At 41.4% G+C, this 20019-nt stretch overlaps 1 protein-coding gene across 1 annotated transcript; it reads left to right on the forward strand.

Annotated features, from left to right (window-relative positions):
- Positions 1-1340: 1340 nt before the first annotated feature.
- LOC310939006 (GTPase IMAP family member 8-like) lies at positions 1341-19726 on the forward strand (the record flags this gene model as incomplete). The annotated part of the gene is made up of 7 exons (XM_083903673.1): positions 1341-1365; positions 1459-2136; positions 3246-3986; positions 4756-4962; positions 5057-5176; positions 19494-19595; positions 19641-19726. The coding sequence occupies 7 exons, from the start codon at positions 1341-1343 to the stop codon at positions 19724-19726; spliced, it is 1959 nt and encodes a 652-aa protein (XP_083759799.1).
- Positions 19727-20019: the final 293 nt, after the last annotated feature.

A 20019-nucleotide genomic window follows, 5' to 3' on the forward strand; every position in this document is an offset into this window, starting at 1 on the left:
TTAGCAATGGCTGAACTGTGTGTTTCGAAACGTCAGGGCTTCGTAAACGAGGTAATGACGCAGCATCCAACATCAGGTCTTTTAATCACCAGTTGTCGTGGCCAAGTCTCATCTTCAACCGCCACTGATTGCTAGATTGGTCGATTGTTCAGACGTGTAACTCAGAGAAACTGATCCTGAAACTTTGTTATACTTGAACTCAATATTGCATTTATTTGCACACAGTCCATACAAAGTCTTTAAACCATAAACATCCATCACAGGTCTTGGTTAAGGTTTGCTTCCCCAAAATCAGCATCATCTGTGACCAGTGCCTCTGCCTTTATCATCACACCACCTGATGTTCAGGAGGAAGAAACCCAGAAAATACAAAATTAATATTTGTCTCCTACACCAATCGTGCCTTAAAATCCTGCTTTTAACTTTGTCTGATTTGGTCTCATCTTGCTGCGTACTTATGAGTTGTGCCTTACCTTAAACCTTACCCTCCATTTCTTTGTTCTGAAGGGTTTGTCGCTGAAGTTTTGTACAAGCTGCACCAATGTGTGTAACTGCTCTTTCCCAACCGGCATTGGGCAGGATTAGATTTCTAATATTATCGGTAAGCAAGGCATTGTTTGCCCTCAAGGGGATGGATCGACGTCAAATATTACAGATGGAATTGACTTATAGGGCCTTCTGGCCCTGCTGGAAAGGTCTCTGTGTCCCCTCACTGGAAAACTGCAGATCTCATCTCTCTCTCTGTTTGTGTGTGTCTTGTGTTTCTAGTAATTTGGTTATGTAAAGGATCTGGCAGAGGCAACAAGTAAAAAAAAAACGGTCCTTTGGGGCCTGGAATTTCTCCATAACAAACAATACTAGTATTTAAGTATTTCTCTGATTTACTCCAAGCATGCTCATATGACCTCTGCATTTCAATATATATATATTGAAAAATACTTGATTTAAGCATCATTATTAACACATAGTTTGTATGAAAAGTCAAATACTTACTAACTCAGTCCCTCACATGCTGCAATCCACTGCTATAGTTTTTAATTCTTGAATGTGCAGCTTCAGTGTCGAAAGTGAAACAACAGGTGTCACAGGTGTTCTGTAACTAAGGGAGTAGTTTACTGACACCGCTCACATACAGGCATAGGTTCAGCTGTAAACAGGTGTTTCTACATAGCTGTTGTTCATGCAGAACTGTTGCTTTCTTATTGGCTGGTAAGGGTGCGACAAAAAAAAAAAAGAAAACTAACCCTCAGAGAGCTTTATTCGCAGTTTGCAGACAGCCAGACATAAAGGACGGTAAACTCTCTCTTTTGTTGCTTCATTAATTCCCCTCTCCTGAAAACATGGAAAGAGCTACGCCTGCTAAAGGTGAGTGTGAACTAAACAACTCTGTGAGAATAAAAGATGATTCACAGTCTTCAAACGCGCAATGCTTCCTTATCTCGTTCTTTTCCCCCGCAGAGCTGAATGTGATGATTGTCGGTTCGAAAACCTCGCAAAAATATCTCGCTGGAAACATCGTTCTGGGCGAAAACACCTTTCCTGCAGATGACGCAACGTTCGATATCGTGACGGGGGAAGGGGAAGTATGCGAGCGAAGAGTGACGTTGGTGAAATCCCCTGGATGGCTGCGAGGATATCAACTCTGTGACACGCCAGAACTCGTCAGGATGGAGATGATTCTCAGCTCCGGCCTGTGTCCACAGGGACTGCACGGTGTTCTCCTGGTGATTAATGCCGAGCAACCATTCACAGACGTAAACAAGAAGGCGGCGCAGGAGCACTTGCATCACTGTTATGGTGAGAAGGTGTGGGATCACACTATGGTGGTGTTCAGCCACAGAGGTCACATGACTGCTGAGGAGTACATCAGTAATGAAGGGCCTCCGCTGCAGTCGCTCCTGGAGGCCTGCGGCGACAGACGCCATGTCCTGTGTGAAGACGACACAGACAACAATGTGAAAGTGAAAGAGCTGTTTGAAAAGATTGACATCATGGTGGCCAAAAATGGCTGCTACCAAACTGAGAGCAGGCTGATACAAGGCGTTAAGGAAAGGAGGGAGGAAGTGGACAAAAGAGCAGAGGAGTTGCGTCAGTGTTCACAACATCAGAGGCAAACACTCAGAAACCTCCTGTTTGGTGAGTCAAATCTGTCTACTGTACTTTTATATATGAACAACACTCCTTGGGGTCTTATCTTGGTGGTTTTGGGAATAAGATGCAAGTATTGGCATCGTCATGACAACATGCGATATTTACTGCAAATCGGTACCCAAACATTTGCAGATCAACTACAAAAATGTTTCCTTCAAAGCTGTTAAATAACGAAATGACATAACTTCATCCACAATTGAAGAGCTTTTAAGCACAACTAACGATCTATTCCGGTGTAACAGGCCAAATTATCCCTGTCCAGAATAAACCCAGGTATACACTCTTAGAAATAAAAGTGTTAAGTAGAAGGTTCTTCGGTTCTTCGGCTTGTCCTCATAGGAGATCCCTTTTTGGCTCCAGGTAGAACCTTTTTATAAAGGTTCCACCTGGAACCCTTTTAAAACCCTTTATTCAGGAAAGGGGTTTTAAAGGGTTCTCATTATCAAAATGGTTCTTACTGGAACCATTAGTGTCACCAAGAACTCTTGAAAAAGGGTTTTTCAGAAGCAAATTGTTCCAGGTAGAACCTCAGCCCTTGTGGAAGGACCCTTTTGGAACCCTTATTTCTAAGAGTGTATAGTTAGCCAGACTATACCCCTCTTGTGTAAAGATTCTGATTGTTTTTTACGCAGTATATTCACACCACTAATATTTATAAACGGGATTTATAAATTTACCCTGGAATAATCTATATTTTAGCCAGAAATAAAACATGGTCTTGAAATTAGCTTTTTGTTCATCAGCAGCCTAACAGGATACACAAGTCGTCAACTACTCTAGTAAGTTTCATACATTTATCCAAACAAGTCTCTAATTATTAACAAACTTTTGACATTTCACTTATTTATACTCCGGGGTTAAAGCAGTTTAGGCCATAATTTACCCGGGGTATAATCTGGCATAGGCCGCTTTAACCTTTGGTTTATTCTGGACTGGGGGTATACTCTTGGATGTGTCCAGGACTATGTCTCAAAGCAATGTTCAGTCAAGTCTTTGTGTAAACCTTTTGAGCTTAGATTGCTCTGTCAAAAATGTAAATATGTGTTCAAAAATGACCTTTAAAGTCACTGCTAATAGCAATCTTACTCACACAGATCCAAAACCCAGCCTGAGAGTCTTAATGGTTGGTTGGGTGTTTTCTGGGAAGAGTGCCACTGGAAACAGGATTCTGAAAGCGAAAGTGTTTCACTCTGGTGAGAGAACAGTCCAACTCCTAAAGCATTGTGGCACAGTGGCTGGAAGAGAAATCATCATCACGGACACTCCAGGATGGTGGAAATTCTTCCCATCAAACTTCACCCCCGCTGCTTTGAAGAGTGAGATTTTAAACGGCGCGTCTTTGTGCTCGCCATCACCAAACGTCATCTTGCTGGCGGTGCCTCTTGACACCTCATTCACAGATGAACAGAAAAGAGTCACAGAGGACAACATGAGGCTGCTTGGAAAGAGAGTGTGGAGACACGTAATTGTGCTTTTTACGTTTGGAGACACTCTGGGGAACAAAACAATCGAGCAGCACATAGAGAGCGAGGGGAAGCCTCTCCGCTGGCTTGTTGAGAAATGTGGAAAGAGGTACCATGTCCTCGACAACAGGAGCACTGCTGATGCTCAGGTAACAGAGCTGCTGGAAAAGATGGAGGAGATGGTGGCAGGTAATAGCACATTTTACCTCAGTGGAACAGAGGATCCACAGCCTGAGACACACACGACCGAGGGAAAAGACGAGTACCGGGCCAAGGAAATCACAGAACAACTTACCGTTGAATGGAATCGCAAGAACTGGGAAAAATACCACATCACGGGAGGGAACTGGAGCATACCTGCACCACCAAACTGTAAGCAAAGTCATGCATTCAATTACAGAACAGAAGCTGGAACTGGAATTAAAGAAAATGAAGCTTGCTCTCCCTCTGAACCTAATGCATTTTTAATTTTCTTCACCACCGTACAAAATCTGCAGACTTCTAGCACTTTTGTTTGTGTTTCTGGTTTTTAACAGTGAACTTTTTTTACCAGGGCTTCTCCAAAAGTGATATTTGTATCTGTCGGTGCATTTGTTTGCATTTGCAGTTTTTAGACAGAGGCATCCTCTTAAAAAGTACAAGAGTGGGTTAAAAGTTCAAGATGGCAAGAATAAATCAAAATAAATAAGTCAATATATCATGAATAATTAATGTGCAATTTTAGTTTGTCCCTGGAACAAAACTATTTTTATATTTCTTCTTGCATCTCGGGACTGTAAACCTCTGACAAGCAAACAAATCAGATGTGCTGCGTAGCATGTGTACGGCGTCATTTAAAAGTCAGCGTGCTAACTGCTCCACCTGTCTGAAATACACAAGTTTTGACCTGAGGCTCGACAATCAATCTCACTGGACCACTTGACAATCTGCCTCAGACAATAAGATCAAATCGATTCAGGAAAATCATCCAAAAAAAACAAAGTCATCATGGTTTTGTGGAAATACAACACACAGCTTCACCGTCGTGTGCAGAGCAACACACTGCTGCATAGCACGGTGTAAATGTTTAGACTTTGCTCTACTGCTCTAGTGCATTAAGTCACTATATATAGCTAACATTAAAATTGTATTTTCTCACCAGTTAGTGAAGCCAGGCTAAGTTCTGTGGGTTCAGAAGAGGAAGCAGCGACGGCACACGGCCACAAAGATGACCAGTTTAATGCCGGTCTCCAAGTTGAAAGTGACGATGATGCGGCATCTGGGTCTCTGAAGATAATGAAGGGCCTGCTGGAGAGAGAGTGGAGCAGACGAGAGGCATCCATGGAGCTTTACTACGACCTTTTTGCAGGCGAGTGACTCAAATATCCACTGGATGTGCACATACCTATCTTCTGTCTTGACCTCTTTTTTTTTTTTTGTAAACGTTTCATTTTCTGCCACAGAGAAGGGAAACCCGTCCGAACCAGATGTTGATCAGCTGCGGAAATCGAGAGACAAAGTCTTATTATGGCTGAAAACCCAACACACGACGTCCGGACATACGGCAAAGATAGAGAAAACCCGTGGGAAAAGGAAGCATTGTCTTACACCTATGAGGAGAAAGAGAGTTTTCAAGACTTACTGAGATTAATTGAAATACCTGTGGTGAATTTGTTCAACACCACAGTGCAAAAATGAAGAATAATAAGTGTGACAGCTGGCATCCTGACCTATAGTGTCACCTATTATTAAAAATAGCTTAAATATCACAATATTAAGTGTATTTTAACGCAGAGCCAAAAGGTGCACTGCATTATGAAAGCAAAAGTACAATTAAATAATGCATGTATCCTGCATCACTGAACCAAAAACGTGAAGAACAGCTAACATTTACAGTAGAGGCTAAAGAGCAGAGGATGTGGAGGTCATTGCATACCACAAAGAATGTTCTTCTCCTTCATTTGTGCAGAAAGCATTCACTTCGAAATGTCGAACACGCACACGTAATGATAATAATAATAATGATGTGAGTGCAGAGGGAACAAGCAACTGGAATAAAATCAAAGCACAGAAAGAACAAGCAGATTTAAACGAGATAACGGCACAGAAAGATCAAGCAAGATAAATTCCATATTCCATGAAATCGTTGACAAGCCATCCTTGTCTTGTCCAAAAAAGTGATTTTCCAAGAGATCGTTAAAAAACCGTAATGGAATTTGCAGATCAGCGAGCAGCAGAATGCGCTCATGCCAAGAAAGAACACCACAGATGTGATTTTTGCTTTGACAGCGCTGATGGAGAAGAACAGAGAAAGACCAGAAGGTGTTGCACTGTGTCTTTGAGGATCAAGAGAAAGCGCACAGTCGGGGGAAACCGAGAGAGGAACTGTGGTATCGTATGAGGAAGTCAGGAGGGGAGGTGCAGGACATGTATGAGGACAGTGGTGAGGTGTGCAGTTGGAGTGATGGATGGGTTCAAGGTGGAGGTGGGATTACATCTGAGCCCCTTCTTGTTTGCAACGGTGATGTACAGGTTGACAGATGAGATCAGGCAGGAGTCTCCTTGGACTAGATGATACTGTGAACTATAGTGAGAGTAAGGGACGGGTGGAAAAGAGGACTGGGAAGAAGAGGAATGAAGCTTAGTAGGAGCAAGACAGAATACATGAGTGAATGATGGTGAGACAGGGTCAACCGTAAAAACGTAATGGACATGGGTGGAGATGACTGTTAGGAGTGATGTGTGACAGAAGGATAGCAGCAAAAGTGATAGGGAAGATCTACAAAACAGTAAGTGAGACCTGATATGATCTAAAAGACAGGAGGGCAGAGCTGAAGATGCTGAGAGTTTCATTGGGATCGACCAGGATGGACAGGATTAGAAATCAGCATCAGCATTTTGGAGGGACAGCTCAGGTTGAACGGTGATGTAAGAGAGGCAAGGTTGAGAAGCTTTGGTCACAGACAGAGGAGGGATAGTGATTATACTGGACAAATGATGTTGAAGATGGAGCTGGAGGAAAAGAGGAAAACCACAGAGGAGGCTTTATGATGAGGACATGAGGGATAGGGCAAGGTGGAGGCAGGTGATCCACTATGGTGACCCCTAAAGGGAGAATCCAGAAGAAGGAGAATGGAACTTGCAGCCCTGATCTCCTTATGCAGGTTGTTCCCCAGTTCCACAGACCTTAAAACAAGGTGGAAATAGTGAAGGCTTATTCTAAGGCAGGGGTCACCAACTTTTTAGACCGAGATTTACCTGAAGGGTAAGCTGAACTGTTTTTAGTTCAACTCATTGAGTTAATATAGTGGTTATACACATTATACAAACATACTTATGGTAGTTATATTATTTTCTACCAATAAACCTTGCTGTTGTTTGTTGTTGTTGTTTTTCTGAGATTGTAATGTGACAATTTAATTGGGTGTGCCAATCGTTAGTATTGGAATTGTTTTTCAAATGACATCTGGAAGCTGTATGAGAATAAAGAGTGAATAAAACAAAGTAGACTCCACACACTGTGTGGCCACCAGTGGCTTTGCTTTGGGCTTCATATCGCCAGTCTGCCAGTTAACAACACTCCAGTAACTTGTGGCACATGTGCTTTAGTTTAATGCTACATTGCACAGTATATAACATAATTATATAATTCGAATGCAGTCAGTTATCTAATATGTGTTAGATTTTAATTATATTTTGACCATAGCCATGAAGGTTCTGATTTTTGCTGTTTGTTTGATGTTGTTTGTTTGATGTTGTTTGTTTAACAAATTGTGCTGAAATTATCTGAACATAATGGCCCAAGGCGAAAATATGGTTACCGATTCAGAGTAAAAAATACAATTATAAACAAGATAGAGTGTGACAATGTGAGAAAGAGAGTGGCCTTGGGAGAGCTTTTGTGCACTCTGAGTGCTTTCTCCAGTGTTAGATATTTAAATTAACATTTTATTTCCCTTCACCCTCCACTGCATGTTGAACATTATCAGGTCAGCAATAGAAAGATGTCCATACACTCTCATCTGATCTCACAATGCTGACGAAATAAAAACTCTTAATTAAATGATTCTCCCCTTGTGGCCCTCAATGGATAAGCTGTATAAGTAATGGACGCATAAATGAATGGATTGAGTTTTGTGTGACAGTCACTCAATGCTGCATCATAAAATAATCAATATGTCAGAAAAAAAAAGGTTATAAACATCACAGTTGGGTAAAGTGAGTCACGGATACAGGCGGGTATAGATAGATAGAGGTAATGTGGAGAGAAGAGTGGTCGAGAACTGGAAAAGTGTTCTTGTATCCTGCTGAGGCCCTGAACTCATCAGCAGGAGCAGCAGAAGGGATTAGGAAAACCGTGGATTAGCAGCGGGCGAAGAGAGGCGAGGATCTGTCTGTTTTGTCAGAACGAACGTTAATCTACAGCTTAACCATCTACATCTCTGTACTTACAGAGACATCGATATACAAATACATGCACCCTACGTGCAAAGGTGATGTACACAGTGACATCAGTTTACTCACTGGCTCACTATAATTTATGTATGCAAACGCATCCACATGTACCACAAGACCAACAGGTGGGTTTTAATAAAGAAAACCGCTGATAATAACATGGCTCTTGTGTTTTTGTTTTTCATTTTTTACAAGCAAATACACAAGCTCATTGTCAACCAGTGCTGAAAGTAGAAGGGACACAAATGCTGGTGTTCCAAAATGTCAGCAGTGCATTACATTTAGAAATACAGCTCGTGTTCTCAATTCAATATATTTTTCGCAACTCTAACTCCCCAAACGGCTGCAAAACCTGCCATGACTGTCATGAACAGGGGTGGGTCAAAATATCGATTTGTTGATATATATATATAGCGCCATCAATCCTCGTAATATGCGATAATCGTTACACCAGGGCAAATATTGATATTTTCATTAATAAATCAAGTCGCTCTAAAGTAAACTGGCTGAAGAAGAGGGAGGTTACAGCGGGATAATGGTGGCAAAAGCTACATTAAGAGATACTCCATCCATGTTCAATACATAGACTTTATGCACTTTCTTCTCTATGATCGAGGCGTATCGTCATTATGATTGTCTTGCAATATATTGATTATCGCAGAATCGTTGCATCTCGATATTATTGGCATCGTGGACCATGTATCGTCTATCATGTATGCACTGTTGACTCGAAATGGCACAAAAATACCCAAATCACAATGTCCAGAACTGGCATTTGGTGTATTGTCCCATGTGTCTCGAGTGACCACTTGTCATTGAGTCAGGAGGTGAGACGCTGGCATCTATCTATAAAGCAAGTTGCGTCTGTGTGTCTGTCTGTCTGTGACAGGCATATCTCGCTGATTGTTAGTCAGATCGCCCTAAGACTTTGAATATGGGTTGAGCATGGCCCGATAGTGTGCATCCTTGATTTTTTTTATCAGGCAGGCAGCGGCTCATCAGCAGCAGCTGCGCAGTCTGGGGCGGGGAGGTGGGAGTGAAGAGGCTGTCCTCATGGTGGGTGAGACATTTTCACATGGTTCACCCCAGAACATGGTGACGAAGTGTCCATTCACCAATACGCGAGGACATAATTTATGTTTTAATTAGCATTAGCATGCTACACCTTTGCGGCTAACTTGGCGAACCTGTTTCCAAAAAGGTAAGCCAGCGAGGCTACGATTAGCATTAGCGTAGGACTAACATAATACAAACACTGTGCAACCTCATTAGGCACAACACACATTTTTTAAAATTTTCGATTAGCATTAACGTAGCTAGCTGTTGTGATTCACTGTGGCTGACAGTCACAGTGTTTGTAATATGTTAGCCTTTACGTTCCTTATCATGCATTACCATAACTGAAGAATCTTCTTCATCTCCCACTATATACATACTTCCTACGAGCACTGCACTAGTATTTTTTGAGTCAGTGTTCACTCAGGACAGATGTTGATACCAGCACTGACTGAACTGGGCCTCTTACCGCTGGGTGCATTTCAGCGATAGACATCGAAATCATTTTCCTGACGAGCTGCGTGGAAGCTAAAGAGTACGATGTTTTCAGGACAGGTTTTCAAAATATGATACACAGCATACAAAAACAACGAGGAGGCTGCAGAGTTCACCATGTGAGCACAACTGCACTTTGACCTATAACATACAGACTTATATAAGTTGAAAGATTCTGAGGCGCTCAAGGGGGGTGTTAACTTAAAACACCTTTAATATTCCGTGGTTATTGAATCATATCTACAGTAAGAACATCAGGGCAAACTCGGCATGGCAGTCACATGATGGTTGCAGACCGTCCAGGATGTATGTTACTGGTGTCAGTGAGCACACAGACACTACATTATCGAAGTGAATTGTAATGTAGTGGCACACATGAAGTAAATACAAATACAAAGCTGAGGAATGTGAGAAGATTATAACCCCGTTGTTTCTCATCGGTGCTGCAACCGAATTCCTGCAGTGGAATATTACACAAATTGATTTGTAAACATTTTCTCGAGCAACTGTCAGAATGACTTTTTGTTTTCCCCCACCTCCAGGAAACAGACAGCTTAGCAGAAAAGCAAATGTCAGACAACAGTGTTTCCTCCTCCTTTGGCTTCGTCTTCTGGTTACAACCCAAAACATAGGAGCAAAGGTCGAGACAGGTCATTTTTATTATTCAATACCACAATCTGAAGGTCAACTGTTATGACCATTTCAGATGTTTTTTTCTGAACAAATGCCTTCATTATTTTTCAAACAGCCTGTTATTATTCAGCCTGTGCACTGAATCAAAAAACAATTACTCATGCCTCCTTAAATACACACTTTCCTCTACTTGAGCATCCAGGGAAAGTGGTTACTTTTCATACATGTTTGAGCCTGAATGTACTTAAAGACTCATGGACAATATAAATGTCTTTGTGCAATGTGTGTAAATGTACATTTATTCGACATCCATGCATTATGTGTGCGCTCAAGTGCATTAAATGAACATAATGCCACTCAAAAATGTGAAAGAGCTTTGCTAAGTGAGGGTTTAGAAAATGTGAGCTGACGTCAGACACTCAGACTCGCTCTCGTAGAACACAAACAAGTATTAAGTGTATATAAAGTGTTGAAAATGGAAAAAGAAATCTGACAGAAGTTCAAGGAGAGTTGAAGTGGAGCTGAAAAACTGCAATTACGATAGAAAAATATGCACAGATTCCATGAAACTGACAGTTTCTTTTACCCATAACCCGTGCTGTCTTGAGTTTATGAGAACATGTTTTTTCCCTATCTTGCAGGTTAATGTATTTTTCTTATCTAACTCATGACTAAACCTGACAAATATCTGTTCACACCAACACAAGACACATGTTAACAGTGTGGAAAAACACCTTATGGTAAAGGAAATAGGTGTCTCAGTGTCAGGACCACATTCTGCTATGGTGCCACACAGATTGTGGATTCAAAACGTGAAAATAATCTGCTGCTGCTGAACTATTTCCTTTCTCCTTGGCAGGAGAACAAGCAGAGATGATCTGTAATCGTGTGCCTCCACAATTTAGTCGCTGGAAGACATTCATCAATATGAAAAAAACTGCACTATTGTTCACTATGAACAAAGGTATTCGGACACCTGACACCAACAGGGACTGTAAATACATTCATATACATATACAGGACTTTAATATGGAGTTGGTCCCCACTTTGCAGCTATAATATAATACTAGAAGGAAAAGGAAAATAACATTTCAAAAAGAAAAGACATGCATGTACAACAATAAAACACAACACAGGGTGAAAAGAAAAGGGTAAGTCTAAAGCCAAAACGTAGAAACCCTGTTTTAACTTGGAAATAAAACACAAAAATGCAAATAAAACAGTCAAATAAAACACAGGGTGGAATAAAACAGGGAAAACACAACACAGGGTGGAATAAAAAGGAGCCAATTTTATTTTGCCTGTTGTTGGGAACCTCCAAAAAACCAGCAACAGAAGATCACAGTCAGGGCCGGCCCAAGCCTCTATGGGGCCCTAAACAAAGTTTGATTTTGGGGCCCTCTGTTACGGCCAATATTAATGATCACTGATCATTCACACACCTACTATACTAAAGGTATTGTACTTATTCTACTCTGTCAAATTTACAGAAAAATATTTCAATTAAATTTGGCAAAATCAGCAACTCCCCCTACTGGCGACACAGAGAATCAATACATAAAACCAAACTGTTTATAAATAAACATTGAGATGTTAGGGTCTGAAAATCTAAAAATGTGCACAATCTTTGGGGGGGATTCAAAATACACCCCTGTAATACAAAGATTTTAATTTTATATGTAAAAAAACACAGCATTTAATAAAATAAACAAATAAATATCAAACAAATACTTAAATAATAATGTAAATCAACAGAGGCACCTGGAACAAGGTAAAAAAAAAAAAAAGATTTATAATTAAAATATTACGTTAAATAATCACATCTGACAATGATGTAAAAACTGTGAAAAAGCTTTGGTAAAAATGGGGAGAAAAACTACATTTTTACTTTTTTTTAGTTACTTGCTCTTGGGGGCCCTCTAGTGGTCACGGGGCCCTAAGCAGCGGCTTAGTTCGCTTATGCCTTGGGCCGGCCCTGATCGCAGTGTTCTTTGCAGTATATACAGTAGCTAGTAAGGGAGTTGCATATGTAGCTTGGTCCTTAGGTGCAGATAAGACTGGACTAATTCTTTCTGGTTTCTAACTCTTTCTGGTTCTGGTTAATAAACGAGCAGCAGAGTTTTGGATGAGCTGAAGTCGGTTAGTGGTTTTCTTTGAGAGGCCGGTAAAAGAACACATTCCAATAGTCAAAGTCTGCTTAAGATAAAGGCGTGCGTTTGTTTTTCAGCATCTTTTTGATCTATAAATGTATTCAAAAGCTGTATTAGCTTCCACACTTCTTAGAAGACCTTACTCACAAATTTGAAGCCAATTTATTCTGTAGAGCATTTGGGGGTTGAGGTCAGGGCTCTGCGTGGGTCGGTCAGCTTCTTCCACCCCAAACTCATCAAACCATGTCTTTATGTCGCTTTGTGGCACAGTCACGTTGGAGGAGAATATGACCTTCCTCAAACTGTTGCCACAGAGATGGAGGCACGGCATCCAAAATGTCTTGGTAATGCTGGAGCGGTAAGAGTGACCTTCACCGGAAATAAGTGGCCAAGAGCACGTTTCTGTAAAGAAGAAAGGGAAGGTACCATGTATGTAAGTCATAGAGGGAATTCAATAGGCTTTGGTGTCAGAACGTTTACTGAGCATGAGATGAAGGTTTGTATCACATACAAGGCTGAGGCTCTAACACTCAAGGCGACATTTGCACGCACTGAAATGTGGTGAATGTTGTGTTTAACATGATGAACATGTCGGACTGAGCAGAGCTGAGAAAATGTCAAGTTTGATAATTAGGGGAGAAAAAAAAAAGAATGTGTTGATCCAATGTTGATGCAGAAGCTGATCACCTGCTCATCAAGTCAATGTCCATACTGACAGGGAGGGAACAGTGTGAATTCTGCTGCATGGGTTTCTTTTTGTGTCGATGCTAAAGCTTCGGTGCAAGGCACTGAGTAGGAGGACATCACAGCATCACTTTAATCACAACGTCACTTAATCACACCGTGACGGCTGATGTTTCTTCACCGCACAAAGAAAGCATCTGCCTGCCCTGTGCACTCCTCACATAAAAGACAAACAGATTAGATTAAAATGACATGCAACAGATTAAAATGGCACAGTGGGGAAGTGATTTTGTGTGTGTGTGTGTGTGTGTGTACGAGTCGAATAAGGACATATCAAAAGTGAGAAACAATTTGGGACTCTTTCTCTGCACAAATCTGTGTGTGTGTGTGTGTGTGTGTCAAAATAAGAGATTAGGTGAGGCAGACTGAATGAGGGAGAGAGATAAAAAAAATAATCTCCAGGTTTTGGCAAAAATGTAAAGACTGTGTGGGAGGGAAGGGAGCAGATATGATGAAAATAAAAAAATGACAACATATCAAATGGCACACTGATTATACAACAACCCTGCTACATAAGCCCTTCTGCACCTGACTGACCCTTGATCCAAACATTGTTATTATTATTTAAATAATTTGATGATGGTCTTCATGTAAAAATCATCCATGACCAGTGACATTACTAACATTTAAATTGGATTTCAGTCACTGGTAGTAAAACACATGGATGTAATTATAACTATCGCCTCATAAATGAGGTCCTGTCTCATGAGGACCGCTGTATTAGCTTTATAATTTAAATGTGATATTCTAAAGAGGGACTTTAGTAGAAAAAAAAAGAGAAGCCTATAAGTAAATTCTGAGACATTCTTAAGCAAGGAGAGAGATTAATATGGAGAGCTCTATGAGTCACAATAGGGCTCCATAATTAAAATTTTCTTCAATCAGTTAATTTTTAAATTATATGTAGTAAAATAATACAAAAAAATCCTTCATAATATCCCAGGAGCTTGTATTTCAAGTATTAAATTAATGGACATAATACATTTTTGGTCATTGACTATAAGATGAGGAGATATGAGGAATGGCATATGAATGCGTTAAGCTTAAATGAGGTTCATTCATGTCATAAACAGTTGAGAGACTCGCATCAGCGTTCTCATCCAACTCGCGGTGCTGAAATCATGTAATTGTTTTAGCGCCGTTTCCGCTGCTCAGAGGTTTCGCGGCGCATGCAAAGCCTTCCGTGCCGCTGCCCGGATTTCCCCGTGAGCTGATGGGAGCTGATCGCATCTGACTTAACTCAGTTAAACTGACAAGTCAGTTAGAAATGCCAGAGATAAGATTTAGGGCTTTAGCACAATAAGGCAGAGGAGGAGGAGGAGGGGATTGGTGAGATAGAGGGATGGATGGATGTGTCATTTGTATGGAGATCAGGTAGGAACTAAATGTACACATGAAACACAAAGCCTGTTCAATGTGGATCACAGGATCCTGCACTGGTATACACACATAATCTGTACGGTCCTGCGGCTGTTCATCCCGTTATGACTCTGCCATTGGGGATATATGGATGGTGACGACTCAGCATGGTCAGCAATGATGAACGGTTAATGGCAGCACTAAAGAGGAAGGTGAAATCTCTCCCCAAGGGATAGGAGATGTATGGACATGGCAGGGAAATAACTGGGGCCACAAAATACTAATGAATTCCCACGAAATAGGTATAAAGTGCACTCAAAATTAAAGCAAGTAAAGAAGGCTGAAGATTGTCAGAGATAATGTGTTTAAGTTTCGTTTTAGGTTTGGAATAAGTTACAAAGATATTCTCAAAATATGCAGCTGTGGCCTAGTGGTTAGGGCTTCGAGCTCGAGACCGGAAGGTAGCCAGTTCAATCCCCGACCTGTCCGCAGCTGAAGTGCTGTTGAGCAAGGCACTTAACCCCCTCACTGCTCCCCGAGCGCCGCTCACTGGCATGGCAACTCACTGCGCTGGGTTAGCATGTTCTCCACCTCACTGTGTGCTGTGTGTGTTCACTAACTCACTGCAGAATTGAATTTCCCCTTGCGGGACTTAAAGGGTTCTTAATCTAATCTATATCCCCTGCTGCATGCATTCAGCGAGGCAGAGGCGGGGCTACGTTGATACCAGTAAAAATCTAGCTCTTAATGAGTCCTTGCAATGGCAGGCTTTTGAGAATATCTTTGAAAATAAAACTCAATCACTGAGGTTTCGCGTCACTGACACTATCTCTGTCCATCCCAAAGCTCTCCTGGTAATTCATGAGAACATTACTAATATTACTTCTGCACACATTATACCCATTTCTGCTAGTATGTGTGGGGGTTTTCTCCAGGTTCTCTCCAGTTTCCTCCACAGTCCAAAAACATGCAATATATGGATTAGGTAAATTCGACACTCTAAATTGACTGTAGGTGTGAATGAGAGTGGATGGTTGTTTCTCTATATGTGTCCCTGTGATAGATTGGTCAACTGTCCAGGGTGTGATACTGCCTTTCGCACTATGTCAGATGAGGCACAGCAACCCCCACGACCCTCATGTGAACGATAAAGGGGTAGAAAATTGATTGATGGACATTATACCTATTTTGTGGGTACAAATATAATTATAGTTTTTTTTCTCTGTAGAGATGTCAAGTGATGGGGACTGAAAGAGTTTCCATCACTATACTGTGTATATAGACATAGGGGCCTATTCTTCTGTTTGCAAAAATTAACTTGCGGTTTGATGGACCACGACAAAGTTCTGCCTGCAGCACCCAAACCTTTAACATGGAAACACATCTGTCCAGTATCTCTGGGAAGTCCTCTCATTTTATTTGATTGCTCGACACGACTTACTGTTACTGCAGCATTGTATGGGTCGCTTTTATCATCTGTACTGCTTTTAATCTGTGCAGCACTTTGGTTTGTTTTGTTTTAAATGTGTGCTAGAAATAAAGTTTGAGCTGAGTTGAGTTGAGTTGAGTTGAGTTGAGTTTGATTGAGTTGAGTTGAGTTGAGTTGAGTTGATTTTGGTTGGGTTGAGTTGAGCTGAGTTGAGTTTGATTGGGTCGAGTTGAGTCGAGTTGGGTTGAGTTGTGTTTGGTTGGGTTGAGTTAAGTTTTATTGGGTTGAGTTGAGTTTGTTTGGGTTGAGTTGGGTTGAGTTGAGTTGGGTTGAGTTGAGTTGGGTTGAGCTGAGTTGAGTTGAGTTGAGTTGAGTTTGGTTGAGTTGAGTTGAGTTGAGTTTTGTTGGGTTGTGTTTGGTTGGGTTGAGTTAAGTTGAGTTGGGTTGAGTTGAGTTTGGTTGAGTTGAGTTGAGTTGAGTTGAGTTTGGTTGAGTTGAGTTGAGTTGAGTTGAGTTGAGTTGAGTTGAGTTGAGTTTGGTTGAGTTGAGTTGAGTTGAGTTGAGTTTATTTTATTGAAGAAAGCTCAGATATAAGGAGAACTGAGGCAATGCCGGGCATCTGAACAGTGAGGCATCATTGCAGATTGTGGTGAGCAGTGTGCCAGGTCTGATACATATATTTATATATATATATACATATATAAGACTTGAGATAGTGTACCAGGAAGTTTGTCTTATCATACGTTATGGCTCTCTCGAACACTTACCACCAATACGATGCAGTGAAAGTGCACACATATTATGTTGTTTACTCTCTCTTTTTTATATATATATTGAGACCAAATGTGACATGCTACACAAAACAGCAGCCTCTGATTTTCTCTGAGAAGCAGTGAATCCCTCCCAAGGAGCGCGGTTGGACGACCAACCAGGCTTCCTGAAAGACAGAGTTCAGCTCAATGAACTGTGACCCTGAAGGAGTGCAGAATAGTGGCATGGTAAATAATCACACATGGGATTGATTTTTGGGTGTGTGTAGAATATGTGCGGTATTGATAGCAAGCATATGGTTCTGCACAGCGACAACAGCACCTCATAGTGACAGTCTACTGGTAAAAAAACATTAACTATTGCCTTTTATCATATGGCTTCTTTATGCTTGAAAAAGATGACAGGATGATGACAGGGTGACAGGATGCAAATGCCATCCTGTCTGCTGACTTTTGCACATCAGCCTGGACGTCAACACATCTTCACCCTTTTTACACTCCCACTTTCTCTGCTGTTTCCTCCTCCTTCTTCATGTGAGTGGAGGCATTTTTATTCATTTGTGCAATAATATTCCACTTCAAAACACAAAATGTGCACTCTGTCTCTCCCTTTAGGCTGCTGTAGAAGTATTTCTTCTAAATTGATATACACTCTGGCAATTATTAATAAAGTGTCATCTGGCTGTATCTGCTACAAGGTTGACTGGGAATGGTTAAGCCACCAGATCTGGAGGGATGAAGGTGAAAGATATGAGATGGTGTATGAAGAGACACAGAGAGGATGACCGCGAGGGAGCAGAACATGAGAGAGAGAGAGAGACAAATGGAGACAAAAATCACAGGAAAGAGCCAAAGTGCCAAAGAGGATGAGGGGAAATAATGATTTAAGAGTGTCGGGCAAAGGTAAGAAGCGAGGGTAGAGAAAGAATCCTGGTATACAGCAAAAAAAAAAAGAAAAAAGAAGTGAGTTATTGATTTATGGCCACTCAGTTAGAGTCTCCTCTGATACCACTGTGTTTTCATTAAAAAATAATGTCAACAGACGGACTGCACACACCCTAACCCTAACCCTAACCCAAACACATTTAAATGGGAGAGGCGAGCAGTAGAAGTAGAAGAATGGAATAGGAACAGAGGAGGGAGTTAAATTTGTGAAAAGAGGATGAAAGAAAAAGTAAAACACAGAGATAGGCAAGGGGATCCCATCCTGTGTGAGAGTAAATGACCTTGGCAACAAGCATTACTGTGACAGATTAAGGGTTAATGTCAAAGTGGGGGTCTTTGAAAGAAGAGGAACACTGTGATCACACACACACACACACACACACAAACTGAATAGCAGTGATTCTCAAATTAATTACTTCAATTAAAATAAAATGCAGGGATTGTTTTACAGTAAAACCAATCAAAGTGTGGTTGTGTGATACGCCTCAGACAAAGAGAGAGACCGGGTCAGGATTAATATTGCTCTGGTATTTCTGCTGTACACGTTGAAAAAGGTCTCTAAAATGACTCAGGTTCTTGGCGTCCTTGATATTTTCTTTTTAAAATTTCTATTGCAGTGCACGTAGGAAGTACGTATTCATATAGTGGGAGCTGAAGAAAATTTCTCAGTTATGGTAATGCATGATAAGGAATGTAAAGGCTAACAGTCACAACAGCTAGCTATGCTAATGCTAATTTAAAAATTAAAAAAATTGCGTTGTGCCTAATGAGGTTGCACAGTGTTTGTATTATGTTAGTCCTACGCTAATGCTAATCGTAGCCTTACTTTGTTACCTTTGGAAACAGGTTCCCCAAGTAAGCCGTGAAGTAGTAGCATGCTAATGCAAAATAAATATGTGCTCACGTCGTGAATGGACACCGCGTCGTTTCAGTATAACACGGATGAACCACGTGAAAATGTCTCGCCCACCGTCAGGACAGCCTCTTCACTCCCACCTCCCTGCTACATACAGCGCAGCTGCTGCTGATGAGCCGCTGCCTGCCTGGTGTAGCGTGATAAATCAGCGAAAATTACAGACACACAGACAGACAGACGCATCAACTTGCTTTATAGATAGATGTATTTTTTTGCACTCGTGACTTATTAGAATAGATAAGTGAAATGAGTCGTCACAAAGCCTTTTGTTTTGGTCTAGCACGTGTGCTCTACGCCTATTTCCATAAGCACTCAACTATTGCATACAGGACCTTTAAGGGTGTCATTAAACTGTAATATTAGAACACAGGAGGATGTTTAGCATTTTATATTCCTGCTCACACAAACGTGGAAGCACATCAGTGAGAGAAGACAGCGTACAGTTGATCGCTCAGTGAGTGACGACATAAATGAGCTGATGAATGAAGCAGAGAATGAATGGCCATATCTGGTGGTACGTATGGTCTCTCGCACGTGTAAGAAGTCTTGGTTACCATAGTTACTGAGGTGTCCGTCTGGGATGTCCGCACTGTCCGCACTGAGGCTTTATATTTTATTCCCTGCCCACAGTCATTCAGAAACGCCAGCTCTGTGTGAGTTTTGACACCACACGTGCATTGATTTGTCCAGACAGTTGAACTTTTAAGTGCGTGTCGGGAACCTTCAGATTTCATGGTTGCACGTTCACTTCTCAATCAATCCCTTCGTCATGACTTGCTTGGAAGAGTGCGAGGAGCCAAAAAGGGAAGCACAAGCCAGAAATAGACTTGAAAATCCATTGAAAAAAACCCAGAAAAGACAATGACGATATCAAACCTGCTTGAGATGCAGCACAGGGGATGCAAGGGGTAAAAATAACCCCTGGGTTTATGTTCCTTTCTGTGATAGCTTCCTCCAGCTCCTCTTCCTCCTCCTCCGATGCACTATATTTAGCCAAGGATGACTCTCCTGCGGGGAGTGTGAGTGCCCATGTCTGCTTCCGCACCGCACGTGAGTGAGCAGCACGTGCATCACTGTGTGTGCCGTGACGGTCAGACTCGGAATCAGTCACCGCTCACGCCAACAGCCCTGCTGGTGCCAACACCAGAGGAGGACAGGAGCGAGGAAGTCGAACACAATAATAGCATGATAGAGAAGTGAGCAGACTTATAAATAATAATTAAAGACATGGATTTATCATATAGTCAAAGCTGCAGTTGGCACATTTGCTCATATAATTGTTGAGTTTCAGCCAAAGGTTGTTCACACGGCACGGATCTGTGCCACAGACGTAATTTGCCATGGGAATAATAAACAACTCCTTATATGGACATCCTGGGGGTGTGTGTTTATAGGTCACATATTCAGGCTTTTAAAGAAAATGCGTAGTTTCCATCTTTTTGTATGTGTTGCATTAATTGTGCAGAAGTCACAA

Source organism: Microchirus variegatus (assembly GCF_963457635.1).
Source record: "Microchirus variegatus genome assembly, chromosome: 17".
In the NCBI taxonomy this organism is placed as follows: Eukaryota; Metazoa; Chordata; class Actinopteri; order Pleuronectiformes; family Soleidae; genus Microchirus; species Microchirus variegatus.